At 61.7% G+C, this 22,625-nt stretch overlaps 2 protein-coding genes across 4 annotated transcripts in view; one reads left to right on the top strand and one right to left on the bottom strand.

Moving 5' to 3' along the window:
- The window catches only part of LOC309412954 (protein CEPU-1), a gene marked incomplete at both ends in the record, with an annotated part of 344,318 nt that extends 329,992 nt beyond the window's left edge, over window positions 1-14,326 (top strand). For both annotated transcript variants that reach the window (XM_082010010.1, XM_082010009.1), the window contains 5 exons: window positions 6,021-6,155; window positions 6,786-6,906; window positions 8,757-8,908; window positions 12,603-12,635; window positions 14,226-14,326. In XM_082010010.1, coding sequence (XP_081866136.1) covers window positions 6,021-6,155; window positions 6,786-6,906; window positions 8,757-8,908; window positions 12,603-12,635; window positions 14,226-14,326 — 542 coding nt within the window. The remainder of the gene's footprint in view (window positions 1-6,020; window positions 6,156-6,785; window positions 6,907-8,756; window positions 8,909-12,602; window positions 12,636-14,225) is intronic.
- Window positions 14,327-20,904: 6,578 nt separating this feature from the next.
- LOC309412969 (opioid-binding protein/cell adhesion molecule homolog) overlaps window positions 20,905-22,625 on the bottom strand; it is a gene marked incomplete at its 5' end in the record, with an annotated part of 293,967 nt that continues 292,246 nt past the window's right edge. For both annotated transcript variants that reach the window (XM_082010027.1, XM_082010026.1), the window contains one exon: window positions 20,905-22,145. In XM_082010027.1, coding sequence (XP_081866153.1) covers window positions 22,045-22,145 — 101 coding nt within the window. In that variant the 3' untranslated portion in view covers window positions 20,905-22,044. The remainder of the gene's footprint in view (window positions 22,146-22,625) is intronic.

Here is a 22,625-nt window from a genome sequence, read left to right as displayed (position 1 = left end):
GAAAGTTCTGCCAAATCCCATTAAATGAAGGGTATGAGCAAGGAAAACAGGATATTTCCCCTCTCTTTGGCGGGGCAGTTGGTGACGGTCACCACCCCTGGGGCGCGAGGATGAGGAGGGACCCCAGGCTGCAGCAGCGGAAGGAGCGAGCCCTGAGCGCCGTGCAAAAGCCAGGCAGCCAGAGCACCGTCCCCAGGGGCTTCACACAACGTCAGGCCATGGAAACGTGCTAATTAACATGGAAAAACATGTCGGAGGAGAGATTTCTTTCCTTGTCGTCGGGAAACTTCAGAAAGAGAGAGGCTTGGCCCCATGTAAGCACGACGTGGTGTCTGATACGCTGTGTGCCTGTTTGTGGCGTTACAGTCCTGCTTCTGGAGGCTTGTGGAACTTCATGTTCAAGAGGAGGTTCTTACCCCGGATCTGCCGTACGCTGGACCCGTAGCTGTGCTTTCTGAAGGGATCCCTCCTCTGAGGGGGGTCACAGATGGAAATGGGTTGGAGCCCATTGGTACGGGGATGTAATATTTGTGAGGGGAGGAGAGGAGCATGCCGTGATGGCCTGGGTCGATAGGGTAAGCTTAAAAAAAATACCATTTTTTTAATGATAGCTCTGGATAATTTCCAACAGGTTAATTACTCCCAATCTTTCTCCATTGGAGCGTGGCGGCGTTAAGCCGGCACTGGGGAGTTGGAAAGAGGGTGTGCGCGGAGGGGAAGCTGCCCTGGCTGGTGTCATTTGCCTGATCAAACAAAAACGGGAAAAGGAGTTTTTCAGAAACGCCTGAACTTTGTTCCTTATGTGTTAATTGAGCAGTCAAGAGCGGGAAATACTGATTAACAAGAGGTGAAGCGGCTGCTTCCCCCGTCTTTGGCCAGGGCGTGTGCCAGAGGCAGCCTTAGCTCTCCTTCACCCACGTCACCCGGGCTGAGAACCCGGGTTTGGGGTGGTTCCTTCGCCCACCTTCTTCCCCGCACCCCGGGAGCCGGGCTGCCCGTGCCGTGCTACTGAATCACCCGCCCTGCACTTTTCCACCCGCGGCTACAGCGGAGGAGAAGTGAAGCGAGTCTCGGGCGCCGACAGTTCGCTCTTATTACCTTTGTGTGTTTTATTTATTTACTATAAACTGTTAGAGGATGGCCGTCACTACCGCATCGGGGTGACGTTTGAAATATATGGCGCTCGGTTTTAGCATGTCACTTGGAGCCGGGAGTCTGCGCAGTGTTAATTTTTATTGCCAGAAGTAGCCATAAATTGATAGTTCAGAATCGCTGTAGGGACTGTAATTAACTAGTTACTATTTCACCTCCAGAAGGAGCAATGTTTCATGCTCTTACTTTTACTTATCTGGAATCAGCCGCTGTCAACATCCGCTGAAGCCCGTATAAAGATTTATAGACCTTGGAGGTAAATATTGACTAATGGGCAGCTTGGCTTAATGTTCACCTTGAAGGACAATAAATTGTGCTATTGATTGAGGCGAGATGTCAATATCTGCATTGTTGTAAACATTTTAATAAAATTATCTCCATAAAATATTCTCCTCCTCTGGCCGATTCTGCCTAGTCGCACCGGTGCCGGCCAAGCGCGGCGGCACGGCGTAGCCGGCAGGGTAGTGCCGCGGGCCTGGCCCTGGGACTTTGGGCACCCGCAGTCCATGGGGTGACTGGCGTGGGAGCTAGCGGGGCGCACCGAAGCCACGGTGGCAGGTTGCTTGCCCCGCTCAGTGCACCGCGGGTCGCCGGTGGGACACCGCGGCAGGGAGCGGTGCCTCGCCCCCGGTTGAGCGAAGCTTTTTTAACAGCGGCGTTCGGCCAGGGAAAGCCGTAAGCGTTGTGTCCTAGAGGCCTGAGCGCGGCTGGGACGGTGGTACGTAACCAGTTTGGGAACATGCGTTCTCTTCCCGGCGAGTTGTTACCTTGTCGGAGGCTCAATGGAAGCAAACGGGTAGAAGGGAGACGCGTCGAGCTGGGAAAACGAGAAGCAAGGGGAGGAGAAAGGCATGGCGGGAGGAACGTGGACGCGCGAGGCATCTGCCCGCGCCCCGTCGCATCGGCACCGCGCAGGACCCCACGCGCAGCTTTGCCGCCTGTCGGGTCTGGCTCGCTGCCCCGCGCCGCCGCCGTGACGGCCGAGCTCCCCTGCGCCGGGGGCCTCGCGACGCGCGGCACCCACTGCTGCCTTGTCATTGGTAATCTCCCTCGTGTACCCGCGGCGGCTTATCTGTGCCCCGCGAGACACGTCATTCGGTTATCTGCACCTCAGCATCGCGAGCTGCTCGCTGCCGTGGCGCTCGGCCATCGTCGGTCCCCAATGCCGCGCCGAACGCTGCCGAGCTGCCGGCTCTGCTCATGACGTGGGCTATCCGTTATGCATCGAGTCTGTCTTGGCTATTTTGCAGCTCCAGGCTGAGTTTTCCCTCCTGCTCCTTCGTACTCGTGCTTCCTTGAGGTTTTCCCGGAGAGCTGCAGGGTTGCAGGTCTGGCAGAGCAAGAGCTAACCTAGTACGTGGCGGTCTGTGTGCAGGCTCCTGCTCACCGGGCAGGTGGGTTCAAGCTCTGGTTTTTCACCTCCCGGGCTCATAGCAGGTTAGTTCATCGTCCTCGGCTGATGAGCAAAGATTAGGCTTTTGCCTAGTACGTGGCTGTTCCATTTCTGGCCTGTATTATATTATTAGTATTAATAATAATAATGATGGGTGCTGGCTGTGCTGGTTTTCTAGCTTCTGAGGAGATGAGAGAGCTCTCCCATTAAGTCCTGCAATATTTCAGCTCCTAACTGTGCTCAAGCAGAGACAGCCTTGAAAAGTCCCCGCCATCGATCCGGGCGGAGCAGGGCTGGTGCCAGCGCCGGGGGAGCTCCGGGCTCCCGGAGCTGTGGGACCCTGGGCCAGCCCTGCCCCGAGCATCCCCGAGCTCCGGGTGCTTTCGGAGGCAGGGGCAGCTCTAGCTGCAGGCTCGGGCGAGCAGTGGGAGGACCGCGGTGCAATCCCGAAGGGCCCGATGTATGTGAGACCGGTTGGAGAAATAATCTCCGTCCAAAACCCGAGCTGGGGCTTGCCTCGCTCCTAAGCCCTGAGCTGCACCCAAAGCAACACGTGTCCCTGCGCAACCCAGCGAGCAGATAAACGTCCCCCCTGTGCCCCGCCAGCCCCGAGGGACCCCAGCAGCCACGGTGACACGGGCACCCTGTTGCTTTGCCGGTGTGAAGCGGTGCCCTCGGGGCAGGGATCCCTGCTGTCACCTTATTCCCTGAGGAGCTGGTGCTCATAAGGCAGGATCCGGCCAGAGCCTCTGGCAGGGATGGTCTCCCTAACGCGCTCATCATCGCTCTCTGAGCATGAGTAATACCAGATCAGGGTAAAAGCAGGCGTCAGCTCCGGCTCAGAGCATCCCATTTCGGTCCGGGGCGCGCTCTGCGTGCCGGGGCCGATGGGCTGTAGCCGAAATCCCACGGGTGCCAACGCAGAACGCGCCAGACCCTGAAACCCTGACCTCGTTGTGCTCTGCCTCTCTGTGGGCCGATTACCGTGCTCGTATCTCAGACTTCAGTGCTACGCAGGCACAGAAGCAGCCTTCATCTCTCAATTTCCGGAGCTTTTGCAGGTGGAAAGCTGACCCTCGCAGTTTAACGAAGTCTTTTGCTGGGTAATGAAATGCACTCGAGCTGCTTTGCTCCCAGATCAAACTGGGGACGCGCGCTACGGCGAGAACTAATTCTTGCCGCGTGCGAACCGGCTCCGGCGCGCTCGGGGAAGAAGGGCCTTTGGTTAGTTAGGAAGCAGAGTGTTATCTGAGCCTTTGCACAAACCGGAGTCAAGATTTGCGCACGGAGCATCTGAAGGCCACCGGCTGTGTCGTTATTTTATCAGCAGGCAGCGCTGTGCTACAGAGGAGCCGATTCTAGGTCAGCCATAAAAGCGATTTTTTTATTTCCTCCCCCCTCCCTCCTTTTTATTTTGCAGCACGCAGTGCTGCAGGCCTGCTGGATGTAACGCTGCGGTTTGTGTGTCTCCAAAGGATATTGATTTTGGGGTAACGCCTTCATATCGTGCCCTTCGGTAGCGCTAAGTACCGATGAGCTCAGCGGTTTTGACCGTGAGCCGCTCGGGTGGGAATTGCGCGGCGCCGAGGGGGTGGGCGGACGTCGGCAGCTCATCACCGCGGGTTGCACGGGAGCACTCGCTTCACCCCTTGCCGAAGCTCGCGGGGTGGCTGGGGCTGCCTTCCCGCTTGGATCTGCCCGGGATAGTGGGAGGCAGACAGGGTCGTCAGTTCGGCCGCCGACTCTGCGGGTGCGCGAGGTGCCGGGTCCCGGGGCCGCCGTGCCGAGGCGGCTGCCGTGAGGTCTGGTGCGGGGGAGAGCCAAGGTGCGCTTTCATCACGATCTGCGCTAGTTTGAGCTGGCAGCAGCGGCACCTGGGATTGCAGCAGCAGGGTCCCAGCGGGCGCCCGGGACCCTCGCCGCGTCGTTACAGAAACCGCATCGGCGCTGGCTCGGGGCCCCCCGTGCAAACCCCCGTGCTTCGTACGCGCTCTCGAAACTGCTGTTTCGCGCTCGCTCTTTACGTGCCGCGGGACGAGATGCTGTGAAAGTACCAGCCGGTGGGATGCAGGCGGCTTGTGCTCCGCCGGGATCCTCCCGCGCGTATATTTTGCGTGCGTTTGTTAGGGGCGAGGTGCATACGGCTGACCGGTCAAGCGCGGCGAGCCGTGGCCCGTCGGGTCACGCTAGCGCAGAGACGGCGGTAGCCGGGTGGGAGGCGAGGGCGAGCGCGGGATCGCCCGGCTCCGCCGACCGAGCTCGCCGCGTCCCCCGGGGACCGGGGACCTGTACTTGGCCTCTCTGCCATTGGCACTCGCTCCCAGAAACAGCTGTCCGGAGCTAATTTATTTCCTAATGCTGCAGCAATGTTAATTTATAAATTACACTGGTAATTCGAGCTATTATTAATTTCAGATGGTGTAGGGCAAGCCTAATTAAAATATGACACCAATTGCCACACATATGTACCAAGGACTACCGTTTAAAATTTATAGGAATATTAAGTGTGACACTGGTCTTGGAGATGCTTCGCACCGTAATTACAGCATCTCGGCCGCGTGAGATCCGATGGGGAGATGTAAACGAAAGGAAGGGGGAAGTCGTCCCCGTTCGGGGGCTGTCGAAAACCCGCCCGTGCCGTTCGTCCGGGGGCGAGCGACGTTTCTCCGGGACGATTAGCGGACCTGTCCTAATCGCTGGGTTTCTTTCTTTAACTCTGCATTCGTCGTTAGCGCGGCGATCGCCGTCAACCCGGAGACTATCGCGGCCCAACACCTGCGCCTCGCCAGCCGAGCGCCGTGGGTTTCCAGGAGCGCTTCAAAGCGAAGCGGGCTCTCGGAAGGAAGCGGGGGGCCGTAAGATGCCAGACAAAAGGAAAGGCCGCCCATGGCGTCTGCCTGGCTCTGGGTGAAACCAGGAGCTGCGCCGCAGCCCGGGCGCAGGAGAGGGGGGCGAGCACGGCCCCCCACGGGTACCGCAAAAATGAGCCTGCAGCGGCGCAGGGACGAAGCGTTTCAGCTGAAGGGAGATGTTGGCACCACGACTAATGGGAATAAACTGGCCGTGAATTAATGGAAGCTGAAAAATTCGAGGGGGGTGTCTCGTGTAGAGAGCAGGGCCAGCCCAGCGGTCTCTCTCAGCAGAAGGGTGGGATGGGATGTGCCAATGCCAAGGAGAAGTGATTTCAGGGTATTCTGGCAGGGTGCAGGTTTGGTGAGGACCACCCTGCCCTTCCTGCGCGTCGGAGACGTCATCTCCAGCCAGTGATGCTCTCGGCGGGGCCAGGGCCAACACAGAGGTCCAGGGCTCGCAGGCACCTTTCTGGCAGGGGCATTCTGAGGGTGGTGGGGCACAGGCACGTGGGCATGCTGGGGCTGAGACTTGCAGGGTGGGTGTCCCAGGGCAGCGTGACACGGTCACGGATGACTTGCCGTGCCTCTGCGTTGCTCACGGCCCTCTCCCTTTGCCCCTACAGCCGTGGGCTTCATCAGCGAGGATGAGTACCTGGAGATCACGGGCATCACGCGGGAGCAGTCGGGCGAGTACGAGTGCAGTGCCTCCAACGACGTGGCAGCGCCCGTCGTCCAGCGAGTCAAAGTCACCGTCAACTGTGAGTAGCCTGGGGGCTGTCGGAGACCGGGGACGGAGCGAGTCACGCTCCCCACGAGGGGATGGGACTTTGGCGGAGGGAAGCGGGGCAAACCCAGCCTTCAGGCCCCAGAGCCGAGAGAGGCGGCGGCAGTTTTCTGAGCAGGTGGTGTTTTGCCCTTTTTCCCCCTTCTTTTCAAGCTCCGTTTTTTTCCACCACCTCCTCCTCAGCTGTCTCCATCAACCTGGGTTTTCCGCCCCTGGTGAGACGCTGTGCTGATAACCTCCGGGGAGAGGAGAGAAGTGAGCAGCAAATCGGAATTTTTTTCCTTTAGAAAAAATGTGAGCGAGAAGGAAAGAGAGCAAGGAAGAAAGCAGCACCATTTGTGCTCGGAGGCGAAGACCCTCCTAAACTCCTCTCTGGCCACCCCTTCAGCCGCACGGGGTTGGCACAGGGTCGCACATGGGCCCCCATCTGCCCAAAACCCCCTGGACAGCAGTGCCAGTGCGGCAGGAGCTCGGCACAGGCTCAGAGATGCTTTTGACTCCTTCCTAAATGTGGGGAAGGAAAAGGGAGCTTGAGGAGCAAGGAGAGAGGGTGGGAGGCCCGGGGCTGCCCCGCACTGAGCCCCGACTGCCATCTTCCCTGCAGACCCGCCGTACATCTCGGACGCGAAGAGCACCGGGGTGCCGGTGGGGCAGAAGGGCATCCTGCTGTGCGAAGCCTCCGCCGTCCCCTCCGCCGACTTCCAGTGGTACAAAGACGACAAGCGGTAAGAGCCCGGGGGGCAAAACCGGGAGGGCACAGCACCGACCCCGCGAGAGCTGCGCCCGCTGCCGGCAGCTTCAGCAGCTGTGGTAGCCGGTCGAATCCCCGATAACCTTCGGCATGAGCTGGGTTTGGATGCCGAGGCAGGTCCCCTCCGACTGCAGCGGGTCGTGCTTGCCGGGGGCTGAGCCGGGCGTCTCGGCAGGCGGCCGGCATCCACGGCGCTCGCAGCGGGAGCTGCCGCCCCTCGGTATCTCTTTTTTATTTTTATTTAACTTGGTGCTGTCCGCGTGGTGGAAAATAGGTGAGGGGCATTTTGAGGGGGGAGATTTTTGCAGCAGCCTCTGTCTGATGGGTTTTGGCCTCCACCTGGGTAGGCAGTGCGGGCAGGATCGCCGCTGCCCGTGCCTCCGGTTTACGGTCTCATGGTAAATCCTCGCTTGGGTGAAGCGTGACGGCCGAGAGCGATATCGGCAGCACAAATCCGAGCACTTAGGAGCGGATGAAACCCCTGTCATCTTTTGAAACACTTTGGACAGGAGGCAGCGTCAGCCCCTTGCTCTTGGAAAGGCAGAGGAAAGCTGGTGTCAGTCGGGAGACGGGATTTGCTATGCCACAGAGACAGCCTGCCCAGTGCTGGGGTAAAAGTCACCCTTTTAGGTCAACCAGCAGCTCCCGTGTCCTGCCAAAGCAGCAGCACAGGGCCGTGGCTGGGGAGCGAGGAGGGGAGCAGCACAGCCAAGGGTAGGGTCCCTCTCCGGAGCAAATGTCTCGCTTTGACCTCAGGAAAAGCTTTTGTAACCCATTTTTGCATTGCTTCTCCCTGGGAAGCCCAGAGGGGCCGTGGTGTAGCCAAACACAGGACAAGCCACGCAGGTCATTAGTAAGGAGGCATATATTAGCCAAAAAAGATGCTACAGTAGCTGCAGGGGAGGCTGGGGCCGCCTGCCTGGCCTGTTTTGGGAAGAAAGGAGCAGGCAGAGTGTACAAAGCGGCGGATGTTTGCATGGCAGATGAAAAGCTTCGCTCAGAAGTAGGTCAGATCACGAGGGCCCGCGAAGCAGCGGCAGGAGCGGGCTCAGCCCACCCGGATCGGCAGCCGGAGCCCGGCAGGGTGATAATGGAGATCCGGCATCTCCCGGGAGGAATTAGCACGTAAAAGAGCCGCAGGAGCGGAGAGGGAGAGGGACACCAGTTCAGGGAAGTCAAAGCACTTGGTTAATGCTTCGGCGTTTGTGCCAGCTGAGATAGTGCCCCCGGCTACGCGGTGCAGAGCCCGCCGTGGTGTCGGCGTTCGGGTCCGCACAAAGGTGTTTGCTGCAGCGTCCGCTGCCTGCGCACGCTGCCAGCCCCGGCAGGGGCAGGCGGGGAGCTGGCAGGGCTGAGGGAGGAGGAAGGTGCCAGGAGGCATCCCACAGAGCCGGGAGGGCTGAGGAGCCCTGGAGGCCGACGCGAGAGGGAAGCCGGGCTCTTCCGGTGGGTGGGAAGGAGCCTTTCCCAGGTACCCTTCCTGGGCGTGTGAGCATCCCTCCCTCTGCACGGCGTTTGGCAAGCCCCAAAGCCTTCCCCTTCAGCAGGGACTCTGCATCTGTGAGGATGGCTGTAGGCATCATGGGGGTGGTGCCGGCTGGCAGCTAAGGGGTGAGACCCAGCAGAGTCTACGGACTACGGAGTCCATCTCCCGTAGGTACCTTCGGGATACCCCCAGTACCTTCCCTTCTCCCTCTTCACACCTGATCTCTGCCTGAAGCTCGACGTCCCTGCTCTCAGGCAGGACCAGGGTCATGGAGAATAGCGGGCGCTTCTCCTCCCGACACCATCCCCATCACCCTCTCCCCTCTGCCTTTCTCCCAGGCTGGCTGAAGGACAGAAAGGACTGAAAGTGGAGAATAAAGCCTTCTTCTCCAGACTGACTTTCTTCAACGTCTCCGAGCAAGACTATGGCAACTACACCTGTGTAGCCTCCAACCAGCTAGGAAATACCAACGCCAGCATGATCCTCTACGGTGAGTAGCACCGAGGGAGCCGGCCGGGATATGGCTTAATAGTGAGACCGCTGACGTGAGACACATGGGATGGGTCTCTTCTCTTGGGGGAGAGGTGCATTTGCTACTGATCCTTTTTGCCCCGGCGCATGGGTCGGAGGCCGTGGTGAGCCCAGGGAAAGTGGAAAGCCTCCAAAAGGCTGCCGTGCGGTACGCCCTGCGCCCGCCTGGGAATAAATGGCCCCCATGGCTCTGCCACCTTCCAGGTCGTGTTTTCTGCCCCTGCCAAGCAGATATATTCTTACTGATGGTGCCAAAGGGAGACGGGAAGGTGCAGAGGGCGCGAGGGGGAGCAGCTTTGTACCCTCATCCGGGGCTGTTTTCTCTGCGTGCCGGAGCTGTGATGAGAGCGATGCATCCATCTGACCCCGCTCATGGCCGGGAAGGGCCGTAATTGCTCGACACATTTGTCAAGCCTCTTCAGGCGGTGGCAGAGCCAGAGCGGGGGGCCACGTTCCCCAGATTCTTCTCACGGCCACCGGGAGCCGGAGACGGCCGGCAGACCTCGTCCCTGGCCACTGCCATGGATATGGGGTAGGCGGTCCTCATTGCTGAACCATATGGGAGAAGCAGGGCTTGGGCACCTCTGTCCTCTCCCAGCGTCACCCCGATGTTGTCCTTCCCCTTGCCACCCACCCTCCCCCTGGCAGTCCCACCCCATGGCGAGCGCTGACCACGGGTGACATTAAATACCGTGGTAAGCGAACGGCGGAGCAGTGCGGGGGTTGGCGTTAAATCGCTGCTGAGAGCATTTGATGGAAAGCACCGGTTTCCTACAGCCTCCAGCCGTCCTGGTATTCCTCACCCTTTCCTAGCATGTACAAAGGATTTAATTAGGCCCACGGAGAGCGTGCAGGAGACTCCCTCTACTGTAGGAGAGACAGGGCTGGAGCGCAGCGGGGTCCCGGTGGGTCCAAACTTGGGCGCTCGGCCGGCTTGTTGGCGTGTGGTGGTTGCGAGAAGTGAAAGGAAAACCCAGCGAAAGGAAGGAGGTGGGAGGAAGAGTGTCCTGGGAATCTGGTGTCTTTGCCGCTGTCCTCCTGCGTGCCTTTGCAGAAGGGACCGTTCATCTTCTGTCTCTCTCTTCCGTCGTCGTGTTACGCTTTTCTGGTGCAGTGCGAGCGGGCGCGGTGCCTGGCTCGGCAGGGGCTCGGTAGGCGCTTCGGTGGTGGCCGTCACCCTTTTGCAATGGCCGTGCGGTGCGTTGTGTCACTCCTCCCCGCAAAGCAGCACGCCCTGTTTTCCTCCCGGGCGGTTGTGTTCTCCCTGGAAGGGAGATGATGTGTTGGCAACCGGCTGTCATCGTCCCGGGCATCTCCCATGCCGGTGTCTTTGCAAAATCATAAATAATCCATCATTGTGTAATTTTTCTCTTGCGTTGTTTTCTCCCTGAGCACACGAGCAGCGTGCGCCGGGAACTTGCAAGGCTCTGTGCTGCTGTGTCCCTGGCCGCTCTGCCCTGTCTTTTCCTCACCCCTCGTTACTGTATGTCTGGAGGGGAGCGGAGGGGGAGACGAGTCTTCCTCGTCCCCGGGTCCCTCGGTGGGGTGGCTGAGGGCGAGGAGGCCGGGCGCTCAGCGGCGCAGAGCACACCGGGATAGCGGGCAGTCCCGAAGGACGTGTCGGGTTGTTTAACGTGCCGGTGCAGCACGGCAAGCAAGGTGCGTTGAGACGCTGGGAAGCGCCGTCCACTTCTCGCTATCCTGAGGGAGGGGCTGGATGTGGCTCAGGGGAGCCCCAGGCCAGGGAAGGGGTTTCTCTGGGGAAGAGAGGAGGATGCCGGGCTTCCCCGGCAAGCACGCTCCTCGCCGCAGCGGCAGCGGCGCAGGACGGGCTCGTCTTTCCCTGCCGTCGGTGTTGGGAGTCGCATCAGCTTACGAACCAGGGCGGAGGAGCTCTCCCTGTCCCCTGTGCCCACAGCCCCCATGTAGAGCTAACCTTGGATGTTAACGAGCCTAACAACCATTTGTTCCCCAAAAAAGTCTGTGCTGCCAGTGATGAACACGAGCGTCCTTACCTGCCCATTAAGCCATCGTTAGCGTTGCCTAGGAACTACCTCAGCTCTCTTCCCCACCGGGCTGCCCGGTAATCAGTGGCCCCAATAACCCCGTTTTTCAGGGAGACGGACTGCAGAGCCGTGCTGGCCCGGCTCTGTCTGTGCTCCCGCCGTGGGGTGACTGTGCCGAGCGCCCAGCACAGCCTGGGCCCCGCGTACACCCTTAGCCTTGACGTTGTAGGCTCCCTACGGGTTTATGGGGTTAAAATGTTGAGTAGCGTGGGACCTCGGTCTGGCATCCGCAGGTTCGGCTGGATGAAAAGCCCTGCAAAATAAAGATGACTTCTCTTTGCTGGCGGCTTTGTGAGAGCTGTCAGTTACTCGGTTTCGAACCCATTAGTGATGTTTTCTGTGGCTGGTGCCGTAACGGCAGCGTCGGGCAGGGTGGGGTGAAGCATCCCACAAAAGTTTAAGCCTGTTTCGTGATCCCCCTTATCTTCGTCAGTCTGACTGTGATTCCCATCGGGGAATGAAATCGGGAGTCCTTTGACCGCCTGTGATTTCCATAAAGCCACACTGATTTAATGATCCTTTCAGTCTTTATTCATTGAGTCCCCTTGGGGGGCGATGGGTCCCCAGGTCGCCCTAACCCGCCGCAGACCCGAGGGGACCATGACACGCAGGGGGTCCCCCATCTCCTGGCCCAGGGAACCCCCCCACCACCGGGAACAACCCCCCCTGTAATTAGCAGCAATGCTGTCGCTATCGAGCATCATCGGGCCGAGCTCGCCGGTCCCTAAGCAACCGGATCCTTCGGTCCGGCGATTAATATGTCTTTATTTATCGTAATGAAAGACGAGAGGGAAGCAGCATGCGATGGCTGCGCTACCTGCGGCACGAGAAACATCTCGCTCGCACGGTTTTGGGGGGACCAATTTTGTGAACCCCTTTTCCTGAGGCCGAGAGAGTGTTTGGGGGGTTCTGCCCCCCAAAAGGGAGGTTTAATCCCAGTGGGTACTGCGATGTGAGCCGTTCCAGGGCTGTGCGACAGAAGCTAATGTAGCGTACATCTTTTAATCCTTTTTTTAAATGTAATTTTTCAGGGAGGTCAACTGGTGCTTTATTTAACGTGTAGCACTTGTTATTATAGGCCTGCCGCCTCGTTCGGCGGCTCATTTGGTGCCGTCTGCGGTGTGATGGAGTGCGCGGCGAAACCGGGGGGGGGAAGAAAGCTCTCCTCTCCTCCCCACCGCGCAGTCCACGTTGCTTCCCAGAGGCCGGTGTCGGGCGATAAACCCGTTTGGGATGTTGCAAGAGGGGAACAGGAGCACGGGGGAGAGCTGCACCCCCCAGAATCCCCCCAAATCCCAGCCCTCTGCGCTTTGCTTTTTGCTCGGGGTGCAGCCACGACTTTGCCGGCGCCCGCCCCGGGTCTGGGCTCCCGCAGGTGGCTTGTCCCAGCTCGTGCCGCCCTTTTCCCGGACGGGGGGACCGCGGCCCCCGAGGAGCTGGGCGCGATTCGGGCGGCAGCATCACGCTTGCTACCCCACCCGCTTGTTTCCCCCGGCCCCAGGGCGAGGGCAGGCCGAGGGAAGCGTCTCAAGCCTGCGCTCTCCATTGCCCTTTTGCCTTAACTTTCGCTTGTTCTTTAATTTTTAGAAGAGACAACTACCGCTCTGACACCCTGGAAAGGTCAGTAATTTGGGGCCCCTGCAGCCAAACCCCTCATCTCCCTGTGCGCCCCTCCAGCTCCCACCCCAGGTTGTCCCGGCAGGAGCCGTGGCACCCGCCGGCTTGACCTCCCGCCCCACCTCTCCCACCGGCACAGCGATGAATTAGGGCTTTCTCGCCGACGTCTCGCTGCCCTCCCGTCTTACCTCCTCCCCGCCAGCCGACCGTGCCCGTCTGGTGGTGGTCTGTGCCCCCCGCATGCCTCATCCCCCCGTTCCCGCGCTCCCTCCCCATTGCCGGGGCGAAAGCAGGGATGTCTCCGTGCTCCGCTTTCCCCGTGTTGCTGTGTAAATAGGTCTCGTGGCGGGTCCTTCCTCCTCCGGGATGCTGCTTGTGCCTTTTTTCCGGGATGTGGTAGGGACAGAGCGGCGTCCGGTCCTCTTCCTGGCGTTATGCATGGCCAGGGCGGCCGGCACTCTGCCACGCGGTCTTACCGGCTGGCCAGCTGGCTTGGGGTCATCTTGCTTTTGGGGGGGCCCATAGCTACGCGGCTTCGTTTGTGATGCGCTGAGCGGTCAGCCCTTGGGGTGATTTACAGGTGTCAGGAGGGCTGTGGAGGTAAGCGCGGAGACAATCGCGTCTCCAGATCCGCCCTTGCGCACGGCTTCCCGGCCGTGCCAGGATTTGGGGCTCGGTGGGAAGCGTGGTGAGGTGTCTGTGGGCGCGTCGGAAGAGCGCTACTGGCGGGAGACCAAATGGTTAATGGTTCCCAGTGCCCTGGTCGGGCTTTGAAGCGAGGGGATGCGTCCTGGGGTTTCAAAAGCACGGGTCGATCGGACCTGGTGGGCAGCCCCGCTCCGGCAGGGCACCAGCCTGGATGCCTTCCTGAGATCTTTTCCCAAACTAGTGTTCCCCTGGGCTATTTGGGGTGTTTTGGTGAAAGCCACTGGGTCAGGCACCTTCCACATCCTTTCCCATGACGGGTTACGAGTTCCTCACCGCCCCATGATCTTCTCCTCGCCCCCTGTGGTCCCCAAAGGTGCGGATGGGCTTGGCTCTTCTTGACCACCCTCTTTGTCCCATCTCATCCTTCTTGAGGCGGTCCGGGCCCGTGGGCAGAGCCCCACACAGGCTCCAGGGAGGCGCAAAGCACCCGGTCCCGAGGGTAGGTGCTGCTGGCGGTGTCACTGCTGGCCGAGCAGGTGCTTATTGTGCCCCCCAAGGGAGTCAAGTAGGGAACAACGGAGCGGTCGCCCCGGGGCTGGCAGAGTGTGGGCAGCGTTGGGTGAAAGCTATCATCTCCCCTGCAAGCATGGCTGGAAACTTGGACAAATTTTGGAGGAGGGGTTGGTGGCGATGAGCAGGGGATGGGCTTGGGGTGGGACCACGTGGGGGTTATGTCCCAAAGAGCGGGGTCGGCGGGGACGGGGATGGCTGGGGGTGCCCGGCGAGCTCTCACGCAAGGGTGATGCCACCATGTGCAATGGCACCCGGGGGCCTGAATGGTGCGGTTTTGTTGTCTCGTCTTTTATTTTGTGTCTTTTTGGGGGGGAGGCGGGGGTTGTTGGCTTTGCGGCTAACCGCGGCGGGCGTTTCTCTCTCTCCCCGCAGGCCCCGGCGCAGTCCACGACGGGAACAGCGGCGCGTGGCGGCGAGGCGGCTGCGCGTGGCTGCTGGCCCTCCCGCTCGCCCAGCTCGCCCGCCAGTTTTGACCCAAGAGCCGGCCCGCGGAGTAGCGGCGGCGACGACCACGGCCAGCGAGCGCAAGCAGAAAGGAGAGGAAGAAGAAGAAGAAATGTTCACCGTTTCCGAAAATAATCATAAGAATTGAGAGAGTATCCGGCCAGGCCACCTGGGGGAGGGGGAGAGAGGAAAAACACGCAAAAAAACCGCAACGGGAATTTGGAAAGGGGAGAGAGAGAGAGGAAAAAAAAATAATCCAAGGCTTCCTGCTGAAGATGCAACGCGACTGAGTCTTTTTCTTTTCCCCCTATTTTTTTTTTTTGTCTCCCACCTCTTTTTCCCCCTGGTTTCGCCGTTCTCTGCCACGGGCCAGCGTGGAGGACGGGCAGGGCCATCGGGGCGCGGCGCTTCCCCTCTGCCCGGTCCCCTCCGCTGCCCCCGCCCATCCCCTCCGTCCGACGGTTTTCTTCTTTGCTGAGATTACCCCGTCTTCTCATGGACCGTGCCGCCATTTGTGTTCCAGAATATATATATATATCTCCCCGCATATACATATATATATATATATATGTATAGATATATAGATCTTCAACAGTTACCACGCCGCCACAAACGGAAAGGGAGGAAGGAGACCGGCGTCGAGCCACGCGTTCATCGTACCACCCGCGGACATCGTGAATGATAAGGGATTCTGAGTCATGGTTAATTTTATTAATTATATTTTCTGATACGAGCCTAGAACTCTTAGTTCCTAAAAAACAGAAATGCAAAAAAAAAAGGAGGAAAAAAAAAAGGGGGGGGGGGGAACCAAATCCAGCAAGGAAAGGGGGAGCAAGCGGAGAGAAGAAGCTGGTTCGCCAAGCGCAGCCGAGGAGGCGACCGGCCGAGGAGGTTTGCGAGTCTGGCGAGTCGGCACGAGGAGGAGGAGGAGTCCCGCGCCGAAACCCCCTGAAACCGGCCCAAAAAGCGGTCGTCCGAACAGTTCGTGCCGAGGGCACGGGCGACGCTCGCCGCGCGTCGAGGCGGAGGGAGATGCTGAATCTTTTTATGGGATATATATATACAGTATATATAAATATACATATATATATATAATTTTTTTTTTTTTTTTGTTAGCGTTCTAGCCACGGTTCCCAGCAGGGTCCTTCCGCTGCCATTACTGCATGCTGTATATGGAGTTAGGTGTGTATCGGTCCTCAACCAGACGAGCGTCTCGGTCCACGCGTCCCCGAACCCCCTCACCTTTCTGCCCTCGGGTCGCCGGCGCGCTGGGGACGAAGGGCCGCGGGGGACCGGGGCCCCTCTCCGCCACCTGCTGCCGCACGGCCCCAACCCCTTTGCGGCGGAATAAAGCGAACCGAGGGATAGAGGGAGATCTATATAGCTCAGTTTTATATTTTTTTATATATATATATGTATGTATATGTGTGTGTGTGCACGTGCGTGCGTGTGTGTGTATATATATATATAAAAAAAAAAAGAAAGAAGGAAAAGAAGGCGAAGCGATCGGCACCCGGCCGCCCCCGCGGCCGAGCCGTCGGCCGAAACGCGGGACCAGTCGACCGGCAGTACGTTTCGGCGGGGGTCTCTCCTACGGTCGGTTTTCCTCCTTCTGTTTCCTTTCCTTCCCCGTGGCCGATGGCGGGGGGTCCGCGGGGGCCCGGGCGCGGGCGGGCGGCGAGGGGGCTCTCTCTGCCTATCCATTAAAACGATTGTTCCATGTGGCCGCTCCGTCTGGTTGTGGTGCTCATTGCCGCGGGGGCCGGGGCCACCCCGCGCTCTCCCACCCCGCGCCGCCGGGGACGGGGAGGGGCGCGGGGAGGGACGCCGAAGGGAGGGATGCGGGGTGGGAGCCCCGGATCCTCGGCGACGGGACGGGAGAGCGTCGGAGAGACGCCGCGCGGACCTCGCCGACCAGCCCAGCGGGGATGCTGTTGCAAGGTAAGGCTTTGGTGAGTAGACGGAGAAGGTGTGGGGCGCAGCTCTGCCCTATTCCCCCCCACGCAGGATCCCTCCCGGCCCCTCGGGGGCCCCCAAAAGTTTTCCGTGTAGCCCTCGGCCCCAGCGGCGCAACGTTGCCGGGGATGCTCGCGGAGCGGCCGAAGCGAGTCCCGCGGCGAGGAGAGGTGGGTGCAGGAAACCGCGTGCCCCTGCGCAAAGCTGCGCGCGAAGCGCGGCGGGACGGAGCCACGCATTCGGGATAGCAGCAGCCTCGCTGCCCGCGCAGGCCAGGGCTGTGTCGGGGCTTGTCCGTGCCCGTTTCTTGGGGGTTTTTTGCGGATTTGCAGAAGGTTCCTCGGTGCGTTTGCCCCTCGGCCTCGACCGTAGCCTGCTTCCCTGAGGCGCCCGGGATGGTTTTGTAGGAGCAGAAGCCGGTCAGGAGCGATGGCAGAACTGTTTGGTTTTTTTTTTTCTCTTGACTTTATGATGGTTTTGTGCAGCTCGAGGAATGGGCGCGGAGAACGGGCGATTGATCGAAGGAGGTGGCAAGGTGTTGCTTTGTGGCACGACACGCGGCAGCAGAGAGAGATTGGTGCCGGGGAAGGGGAGCGCCGTGCCCGTAAGGCTTCGTGGCGCATCCCAAGCGAGGGACCAGGGTAGCGAGGACGCGGGGACCGGGCGGCCGGGCGCAGGCAGCCTTCTGCCTCCCCGCGGGGGTACGCTGGAGCCAGCCCTCCCCGCGCCCGTGGTTTGTAGGAGGTGCGTTGTGGACGGTTTTGTCCTTGGCAGCAGATACGCCTCTCCCAGGGGAAAAAGATGGTGGGGGTCTTTGTGCAGGTCGTGGAGGGTTGTCCCTGGTAGAGCAAGCCTGGCAGGAGAGGCAGCGCCCAGATGCTCGGGGGCATGGGCAGGGATCCGAGCTGGCACCCAAGGATGGGTGCGGAGGTACCGGGGCTGTCTCCCTCACCTCCTCCCTTTAATGTCATTTTTTTGGGGCTCTTGGCGAGATAGCAAAGGGCATCCGAGGGACGAAGAGCAAGTCAGAGAGGGAGGGGCTGGTTGACGGATGCATTTATGTATTGACATATGTCTTGGTGCGTCTTGGTGGGAGGGATGGATGTCATGGCCTGAAATATGCTCTCTGTCCCTCTGGATGTGGCAGCTGTGGTCCTTGTCCGTAGACACGGGTCGGGTGTTGCCACGGGCCACAGAGGAAACCCCTGCCTCGACCCACAAAGGCAGCCGGCGGGCACCCTGTGGCCGGGCTGGCGGAGGGAAGGGGCCGTGTCGCCTCCCCCGGCGCTCAGCCGTCATACGAGAGGGGACGACGTGGGCAAGGCGTCGGGACGCGCCGTGAGCCGGGGCGTTGCGGCGTCTGCGGGCGTTTCTCTCCAGCGGAGGCGTTAGCGAGGCCCCGCCGGCAGCGGGACACGTAAGGGTTGCGCTGCAAGAGGCGAGCGATCCTTCACGGCACCAGCCCTGGCTCCCTGCTGGGGTTTTATTTTGGAAGAGGCTCAAAACAGAGGGTCTCCCACAACGGTTGCGCACGCCTTGTCTGTGCGCGCAGCACGGGTGCGAAAGGGAGCTCGGGATGTTGCTCGTCCCGCGCCCGGAGAGCCGCAGAGGCTGCGGTGCTCGGGGCGCCCGGCGCGGCGCCGGGGTGGCCCTCCCCTCCTGGACTCCTCTTCTGGGGAGACCGGCGGGTTTTGGGGACCTTTCTGCCGGCGTCACTCGAAGGGGTCAGCAGAGGTGTCCCTGACGTGTGGAGTTGCGGTAGTCCGTAGCAGTGCTGGGAGGGCAGATTGCCGCAGGGTTCGGGGATAAACTCGGGACCGGGCTTTTCCTCCCTCCGCCATGGAGGGCGAAGAGAGGCGCGCTCCCGCCGAGGGGATTGCGCAAAGGACGCAATCCCCCGATGCGTCCGGCATCGTCCCGCAGCCCCTCGCCCCCCCCGCTCCCCCGCGGTCGCCCCAGGTGCCCCCAGCAGCCTTTCCATCCTGGGTCGTATGGCCGAGGGACGTCAGCCTTGGGATGTCCCTCGGGAATCGGGGACCCCCGTCTGCTTGGTGGCCACACAGCGATGAGGGGAGCCGGCAACCGGAGGCTATCGGGCAACAGCCGCCTCCCGGCTCATGCTCGAGCTGGTCGGCGAGGCGTGGGTCCCAAAGTCTCGTGGCAGCCAGTCCCGTGTTAGGGGAGCTCGTGGAATGTTTTCTCCTGGTCGATGGGGCAGAAAAGCGTGGCGTCTCCTGGGGAGCGGCGGCTGCAGCCTGCCGACCCAGGCCAGTTTTTTAAGGGCAGGATGGTAGCTGTGCGGGGGAGATGCTGAGGGTCGCAGCTGCTTCTCCTGCTGGTCTGCGCCGTCTTTGTCCTTTGAGGAAGATGTTTTGTCCGTGTAACGTGCCATCAGATCGCGATAGGAGCGACCCACCCTTGGGAGCATGTTGTCTGCAGAGGCGTTCCTTGCCGCGGGGGGTAGGTTTAGTTGTCGGAGCGGGCGTTGTTATGAGACGACGGAGAAGATGCCGGGAACGGCTCCGTCGCCCGGAGGCGGCCCCCGATCACACCGCTTCTGCCGAATGTAGGTGAGCGATGAGAGCAAAGCCGGTCCTTATCCTGCAGGGGCTCCGTCAACAGGTATGTGCTCTTCGGCAGCCGGGGGACGGAGGCGGGCGGGATCCGGGACCCATCAGCGGAGCCGCGGGAGACGGGGCGAGGGATAGCCCCAACGGCCGCGGACCTCCAGTCGGAGGGCTGGAAGCGTCGCCGTCGCAGGGCGCGATCAAAAGAGGCTCCAGCTAATGGTCGAGCGAGGCTACGGGAGCGACGGAGGTCCCGGGTGCCCGGGAGCTCGGCATGGCAGGCGCCACGTCCCTCCCCGGGGCGCGCGGGGTCCGTGAAGCAAAGCCCCGAAGGTACAAAGTTCGTCAAACTTTATTGATACACTGCACAATCACAACCATCTCTTATTCTTGCCGAATTAGAAAAGGTTACAACTACAATGTCACATGCACAAATCTCAGGTAGTATAGCCACCCTTGGAATACAACGATCGACGGAAACTCAAGACTGGACGTCGCGGCCGTCGGGCAGGAGGGACCCGGGAGCCGCGCTCCCCCCGCCCCGGGCGCCCGGCTGCCCCCCTGAGCGTCCGAATGTGGAGAGCGGCGGTCGCGAAGGGGTCCGCCGCCCGGCCGAGCCGCGGCGGGGCCGGCCTCAGACAGTCAACACGTTCCTCACAATGGCACGTTACATGGCACGAGAAAGTCCAACGCCGGAGGACAGGGGAGCCGCCCTGGGCCGGGGAGGAGGAGAACAAGGGGTGCGGGGGGGGCGGCCCTGGCTCTGCCGGCCTCGGTGCGCTTCGCGGCGTCTCGTCCTCGCCTCCGTTCTCCAATACGCCACGGCCTCTGGCCCTGCGTGTCTGGGGCTAGTTCAGCGTTTCTGCCGTGAGGAGAGAGAAATTCGGGGCTGGCACGGGGAGGCGGCGGGGCTGCCGTCACGGGCAGTACCAGACCGGGGAAAGGTGCGGGGCGAGGCGTCTCCCGCGCCCCAGGGGTACTTTTGGAGCAGGCACGCGGGGAATGACGTGCGTGCCACTGTGCCGGCTGCAGACGGTGGCGTCCCCGCTCTGTGAAGGTGCCTGTGGCCACGGGGCAGGACCGGGATCGCTGCCGGTGCCACCTTTCCGGGCTGCCAGCGGCGAAGCGGAACAGCACCGCAGGGACCGCAGGACGCAGCCTCGCCCAGTCAGCACCTGTCAGGTAAGCCGGCACATCGGGCCACAGGGTTTTTGCCACTCGATCGATCAATCAGCCACGGTACTTGTTGAACGTCCCGCGTGCAGGGGCAGGAGCGTCCGCTGAGATTTTCGTAGCTGTGTCTTTCTTTTCGCGACAGCCTCGCGCCACGTGCCAGTCGGTGCCTGTCCCGGGCAGCCCGTTGAGAGCACGGGCAAGGAGAGGGCACGGCCGCGTACAGGATGGGGCAGGGGCCCGTCCTGACCCCTGGCTTGCGGGTTTTTTTAAATCCTGGGTGCCGAGGACTGTTAGCCCCAGCTTCCTCGCAGCCACAGAAAGCGGGACAGCCGGGCAAGGAGGGTGAGGCAGCGGCAGCGTTTGCGTGGGAAAGACGGCGTGTGCGTGGCCTGTGCTCTTAAGCCATCTCGCTTACGGAGGGAGAGGGAAGGGGCGAGGCATCGGGTCAGGACGGGGGATGCTTTGTGTGCTCGCGCAGCGCGTCGCCGTGGATTCGAGTCTCCCTGTCGCAGGCATAGGGTCCGGCGACTTTCCAGGAGCAGGACGGGAGGGTCCGTCCCCGGACCGCGGCCACAGAGCGTCGGGAAGGCTCGGGGCTGCTGCCACGTACCGGGCGAGGGGGACGGCAGCGCGCGGTGCCGGCAGGTACGCAACGCCGTACGCAGGGAGGCGATGGGGCCGCCGCCGTCGTGGGGGTGGAAGCTCCGAGGGTGGCTGGAGGAAGCACAGGGTAGAGTCTGGCCGCGGCCATTTAGTTGTCAAAGGCCTGTCGCAGCAGGGAGGATGGGCAAGCAGCGAGCGAGGGGCACAGGAGCTGACCTTGTCCCTGCCATGCCGGTGCAGCAGATCGACAGAGCCCAAGCCTCCTCCGCAGGGTCAAACGCATCGGACTCTCCTCGGGTGGGCAGAGTGTGGATGCTGCAGCGTCGAGGGGGGGGCTTTCTTCCGTCCCTTGGGGAGGCAGAGGTGCTTGGCTGAATGATACGGGGAGGCCATGCCGGCAGACGAGAGGCACAAAGCAGCCGACACGCCAGCCTCGGGGCTCGGGGCCGGGAGCGTGCGGTCCCGTCCCCTCCAGGTGCACGTGCGCGTCGGAGCCGTAGGAAAGGGGGTTTGTCACCTGGTGTTTTGCCGTGCGGTTTCAGTGCCTCTGCCCGGTGTGCGTGGTGCTGTGCTTTTTGATGTGCGGGTTGGAAAGCGAGCCCGGAGGAACTGCCCCGACAAGCGCTGGCAGGGCATCGGGGCAAGAGCCACAGGGCAGGTCCTGCCGCTAGCGGGGGCGGCAGCAGAGCAGGCGGGGGGCCGGGGTGATGGCCCGGCTGCCCGACGTGGCGAGCCGGGGTGGCGGGAAGGCTCTTGTCCCCGCGAGGGCTGGCGGCGGTCCCCAGGGCTCGCGCTCCTGCGAGAGCAGCCTCGTGCCCTCAGGAAGGCGAGGGGGTTTTGCGGGGGGAGCGGGTACGATGTTAGCTGGGAGAAAGAGTAGCGGGAGGTGCGTGACCCTGGAAGGATAACCGGCTGTGCCGGGGGACCCCCTCGGGAAGGGCCGGTGAGCGTCGCGGTTGGGCTGCCCTGCGGGGCCGTGCCGCAGCCTCGGGGAGCGGAGGCGAGGCCGGGCAGGCGACGTCGGGGGTGCTTAGCGGGGAGCTTTGGCGGCGAGAACTGACATTCAGGACCGAGAGGGCCGAAGGCAGAGCCAGGGGGCTTCAACCTTGGGGTCTTTTTGGGCGTAGGCGGCTTAGCAAGATGACGGGACGGACAGCCCCGGCGATGGCTCTGGCCGCAGGGAGCCTCGTCCGTGCCGGACCGCATCCCCGGGACGATGGTGGCGGGTGAGAGTCCGATGGCACGTGGGGATCTGTACAGCATAACGAGCGGCGAGAACAATCCCGGCACGCGGGAGACGCGGCCATCCTCGGACGCTCGGCGCCGCCGCCCGTCCTCCGGCGCATCGCCCATCCGACGGAGAGGAGTCCCTGGGCGGCGCGGCAGGCCGAGCCCGTGGCGGGGGAGAGGCGCGGCGAGGCCTCCCGGGACCCTCCGCTCTCTTATCAAAAATCGAGGAGGAGGCAAGCGAGGAGGGCAGCCCAGAGGCAGAGGCCGGCGGCCGCCCGGGATGCTGCGTTGCCACCGTCGTGCACTGCACCGGGCCCTGTGCAGGAGAGAAAAGAAGGGGAAGATGAGGGACAGCATTAGGACTGGCAGCGGGCATGAGCGGTCGCGTTGTCACACGAAGGGAATTGCCCTCCCCGTCGTCCCTGCGCATCCCCGTCCCCTTCCCCACCCCACCCCTCCGTGCCGGGCAGCCCGTGGTGCCGCATTCCCCTCCCAGCTGGGGGTTTGGCCGGTGTTTGAAGAGTGTTGCCAGTGTTGGTGTGGGGTCCAGGCAGTCTCGAGGAGGCAGGCGAGGAGCTCGAGGAACATTTAGGGGCGACGTGGTCCTTGTTTGAAGAGGAAGATGCCCCAGTCTGGCCCCGCCACGCTCGGAGGTCGCCCTCCTCGGAGGATCCCCTGCGGCGGCAGGTCAGGGAGGGGCCGTGCGCAGGGTCGGGCCCCATAGGTAGCAGCGTCCATGCCGTGTCCCTGCTGGGAAATGAGGGTCCCCAAGCCAGCGGCAGCTGAGCAGGGCTGC

The sequence above is a fragment of the Phaethon aethereus genome, assembly GCF_964289735.1.
Source record: "Phaethon aethereus genome assembly, chromosome: 23".
Classification (NCBI taxonomy): domain Eukaryota; kingdom Metazoa; phylum Chordata; class Aves; order Phaethontiformes; family Phaethontidae; genus Phaethon; species Phaethon aethereus.
This window is presented reverse-complemented; position numbering and strand designations above follow the sequence as displayed.